The 4,449-nt window shown below is 37.7% G+C and overlaps 1 protein-coding gene across 1 annotated transcript; it reads right to left on the bottom strand.

The window, feature by feature from the left end:
* Nucleotides 1–2,392: 2,392 nt before the first annotated feature.
* LOC130725024 (GCN5-related N-acetyltransferase 8-like) lies at nt 2,393–3,356 on the bottom strand. Its single transcript, XM_057576288.1, has one exon. The coding sequence runs from the start codon at nt 3,281–3,283 to the stop codon at nt 2,582–2,584; it is 702 nt and encodes a 233-aa protein (XP_057432271.1). The 5' UTR covers nt 3,284–3,356; the 3' UTR covers nt 2,393–2,581.
* Between the last annotated feature and the right edge of the window lie 1,093 nt (nt 3,357–4,449).

Here is a 4,449-nt window from a genome sequence, read left to right as displayed (position 1 = left end):
GTTAGCAAATGCATTAAAAATTTACAAATCTTTTCTTGTTCACATTTCAGCTTCCAATTAGGGTAGGTTACATAGCGTTTCAAAGTACTTGAATCAGTTGAATACTTGAATGACAAATTTTCACTAGAGGTTATCAAGCTATTCAATTTCTATATTGCAGTGGTTGAATATCTTGATTGGTCTTCATCCTCGTCATAATCTTTGGGGAAAAAAAGTTTTAATCTTTTGGAAGATGGAGTGCGCAGTGTTCTTTCCAATTAAATTGTGACTCTAAACTGTAGTTAGTTATCCATATTGTTTAAACTGTTTACTTCGATTTTTTGGCCTAGTTATTTGATCACCATAATCAGTCAATTGTTCATAATTTGATGAAAGCCTTTTTTTTTGGAAAGCTATTGTTGGATGTATGTTTAACTCGATTGTTTGAGTTGAGCATATAGCATATAAAGTTTTTTTATAGAAATGGAATACGGATATAGTTCCTTGTCACTTCCAATATTGTCGAAGTGAATCATACAACACAACTTAGTACATCCCGGGGCATATCAAAGCATGTGCAATTATAATCTTCATATTATTATCCATCCTTTTTTAATCACTTTCCACCAGCAACAAATTTTAAAGGTTGAACAGATCTTAAATTTAAGCATTTAAGCATTCCACATCAGCAAGCTCCAATGAGTTCTAAATTTAAGAACTTGTCTTGCTTATCAAAAAAAAAAAAAAAGAACTTGTCTTAAAAACTAACCCATAAGATGCCCATTGGAAATCCACTTAGGGATTGATCTGACAGAACTTCCCAATCGTTGTTTGTTTTGTTAGTTATACATCATTCCTTTATTCAATTTCCTAGTCCAAAGTATCCCCTTTTCTGTCTCCACCAAACTTTTGTTCCTCAAGGAGTTTCATACTAAAATTAACTAAGATTCATTTAGTTGTACCTACAATACGATTGATAAGTCTCAACCTCCTGAACTAATAATTAGCAGCATTTATTTGAAAATGCGACTAAAAACCACTTAAGGCACTCAATTTTCTTGATCCAAAGATCAAGCTATCAAAAGTATAACTCATCCAGTCATCCCTCTGAAACAATCTCAACAACGCTCCTAGCATGCATTCCTACCGTGTTGATAAGGTTCTACTCTTTCTGAATGACCAAAAAAAAACAGTCTCAAATAAACTAGGCCCAGCTCGAAAGAAATCAACTCAAACTTGGACGAAGCCTAACTCTAATTGAAAGTGTTTAAACAAGTTTTGTGATATCAATCTATTTTACATAGGATTATGACTAACCTATGAATTTTAAATTTTCTGAAATTGCTAAGGTGTCAGTTACCCCAAGTCCAAAATCTGCAATCTACACTTCTAAGTTGTCTTTAAGACTACTAGCCTCCTTTTCCTCCTAAGATGCCAATGACCAGCTGTTCAGAATAATCTTATGGAACATATGTTTACTCCAAATCATTCTCTTATAATGGGTTGGACACCCCTTGTGCTATCTATTTATAAATTGTGATTACTTTTTTTTTTTACTTAAATCGTTTCCCATTCACTAAAATTATAACTATTAGATTTGACTTGGCAAGAGCATAGGTCATACAAAATTACGCTGTACACGTGACAATTGTAAACTCACTATATCAGCTGCATCACCAATTAATAGGAAATATTATAAAATAAGAACTAAAATCAAAATCAAAATGTATAAAATAGAAATTAGATGGTAGACCAAAATCAAATTCTGAATATAAAATGAGAGACTAAAAACTTATTTAATCCAGCAAGAGAATTTGTTTGGGTAAAGCCGTGATGTCATAATAATGAACCCCAGTTTGACACTGAATGATCCATTATCCATCAAATGAGAAGCCAAGAGAGACACCTGGAAGCGGTTACTTTAAACAAACATATTCTTTCTTCTTGATAAACCAAAAAGAAGCCTCAAGATGCCAATTGCCAACCACTTTAACCAGTGCTGCTACAAGTTTCCAGCATCATCACGAAGAACATCAAAGAAAACCACAACTAAAATATGAAACAAAGAAAGAAAAAAAAACTGAAACTTCACAACAGAGTAAGATGATGTTATTATCAAAGTCCTCAATGAGAAATGAATGCAGAATATAATACAAGGACTAGACTTGACTCTTTTTGGGCTTAGTTCAGCATGTGTTACAAAATGTGTGAATTACTCTCAATCTCTCCATCTGAAATTCTGAGATTCAAACAGCTGATTATATATCCAATCCAACAATCTAAAACCAATCCATATTCTACAAACTCTTGCTTCAAGTTCTAAAATTTAATTTTTTAGACAGTCACAAACAAAACTAACCACTCAGATTCTGGATGAAGAAAAATTTGGATGGCTATGATCCAAATTGCTACATGAACAGAAATTTTATTTTAGATTATAGACTACTCATCCAAACAGTACAAGTGCTAGTTCTGCAGCAGGAAAACAGAAACATATCCATCTAGAAAATTGGAAACTCAAATTACAACAAAGTTGCTAAATTACAACAAACCCAGATTCAGAGAAACACAGAAATTAAAACACAACTTCCTATTTTGTTTCTCACTCAGAACCTCCATAAGCCTGCAAATCATCACCAGTGAGCCTGCAAAGCCTCCATTCCTGCAAGATTTTAGCACCCATATCCTCATAAAACCTGATAGCATTAACATTCCAATCAAGCACAACCCACTCCACTCTCCCATACCCCATCTTCACAGCCTGTTTCGCCACCGCAGAAAGAAGCATTCTCCCAAACCCCTTCCTCCTATAACACTCCCTCACGAACAGATCCTCCACATAGAACCCAGGCTTCGCCAGAAAAGTGGAATAGTTTGGGAAAAACAGCACAAACCCAGCAACGAAAACCTCATTCCCGAGCTGATTTCTGAACGTTTCCTTCTCTGGGTCATCGAGTGGGAGCTCCAAGTGCACGGTTTTCGTTACGGGCTTGTAGAAAGGGTCGTTGTCGAAGTGGGTGTCGGTGAAGGGGTTCGAGGAGACTTCGAGGATGAAGACGGTGAAGGAGTGGAAGGGTTTGTTGTCCGGAGAGAAGAGCGTGGAGGTGAGGGAGGATTCGGTGGTGGCGAAGAGGTGGGTGAGGCGTTCGAAGACGGCCATTTGGTATGTCATCTTGTGGATGTGGGGGACGTCGGAAGGGACGGCGAGGCGGATGCGGGTGAACACAGGGTGACGGTGTGTGGCGGTTTCCGGCAATGATGTGGCTGCCGGAGTTGGTGCGGGTGGCGGTGCTGCGGCGGCCATGGGTGGATTTGATTAGGGTTTTTTCACTTTTTATGAGAATGGGTATTGGGTGATGTGTCTGGATCCTCAAAATGCTTGGGGTGTATATATATAGTTATTAAGATAATTCAAAACATCAATGAAAAATTACAATTATAATTATCAGGGTTAAAAACTATAATCGTCCCTGAACTTTGGGTGAGTTTTAAAAACCGTCTCTCGCCGAAAAATTACCTGAGAATCATCCTCATACTTTCAAAAACAAAATTGGCCCGTCCCTCCGGCAGCCTTGCCTCCTGCCAACGCTGACATGTCCTCCCACGTCAATTAATGAGATCTGACGTGGATTTTTTTTTTTGAATAATTTATATTTCCTAATTATTATTACTAATTAATCATTTAACTCTAATGTAAACCTAAATCCCTAAATTAACCCTAAATGTCCAAATTAAACCCTAAATCCCCAGATTGATCCTAATTCTCTAATTAACTCTAATCACCCAACACCAAACCTTATCTCCCTTCTCTTTCTTGTTTCGTTCGAAACACATCCTTCACTCTTGCGAAGAACACAGAGGAAGCTAGCTTGAAGGCGACGAAGGAAGCTATTAGGTGGTGGCGAAGGAAGCTCTTAGGCGGCGAAGAACTCTGAGGCTGGAGAACATTTGTGAGGTTTGTACTCGTGCTTCTCGTCTTACCGTTGAGGTTAGGTTAGGGTGTTTGTTGTTGAGAGGTTTGTCTTGAGTACGGAATGCGAGTTGTGTTGTTGTTGGTTTCTATTTTGGAGTTGAATCAGATTGTTTCTATTTTAGGGTTTCATTTGTTTGACATTACACTGTGCGATTTGGCTTGAAACTTGAAATTATTCATATTTGTTGACGAATATGTGTTGTTATGCATTATGCAGGATGGGTAGCTTTGATGTACTTATCCATTACCATGGGATATTCTCGAGGGAGCCACACTGGCATTACAAAGATGTCAAAATCACTAAGATTCCTGTTGAAATTGATAGGTGGGGGGGTTACTTTGAGTGTCTGGATACTGTGAAGGATTTGGGGTACACAAGAGGGAAGTTCAAAGTTTGGTGGAGGACACGTGGTGATATTAGGGAATCGTTATTCAGACCCCTCCGATAGCAATTCAAACCCCTCAAAATTGGTGAATTGTCCAAAATGCCCCTGTTT

This window comes from Lotus japonicus, chromosome 6 (assembly GCF_012489685.1).
Source record: "Lotus japonicus ecotype B-129 chromosome 6, LjGifu_v1.2".
Classification (NCBI taxonomy): Eukaryota; Viridiplantae; Streptophyta; class Magnoliopsida; order Fabales; family Fabaceae; genus Lotus; species Lotus japonicus.
Note: the sequence above shows the minus strand (reverse complement) of the source record. Positions and strands in the feature narration are given on the sequence as shown.

Coding starts and splice junctions, on each gene's coding strand:
- LOC130725024 (XM_057576288.1), bottom strand. CDS start 3,283: ATGGCCGCCGCAGCACCGCCACCCGCACCAACTCCGGCAGCCACATCA.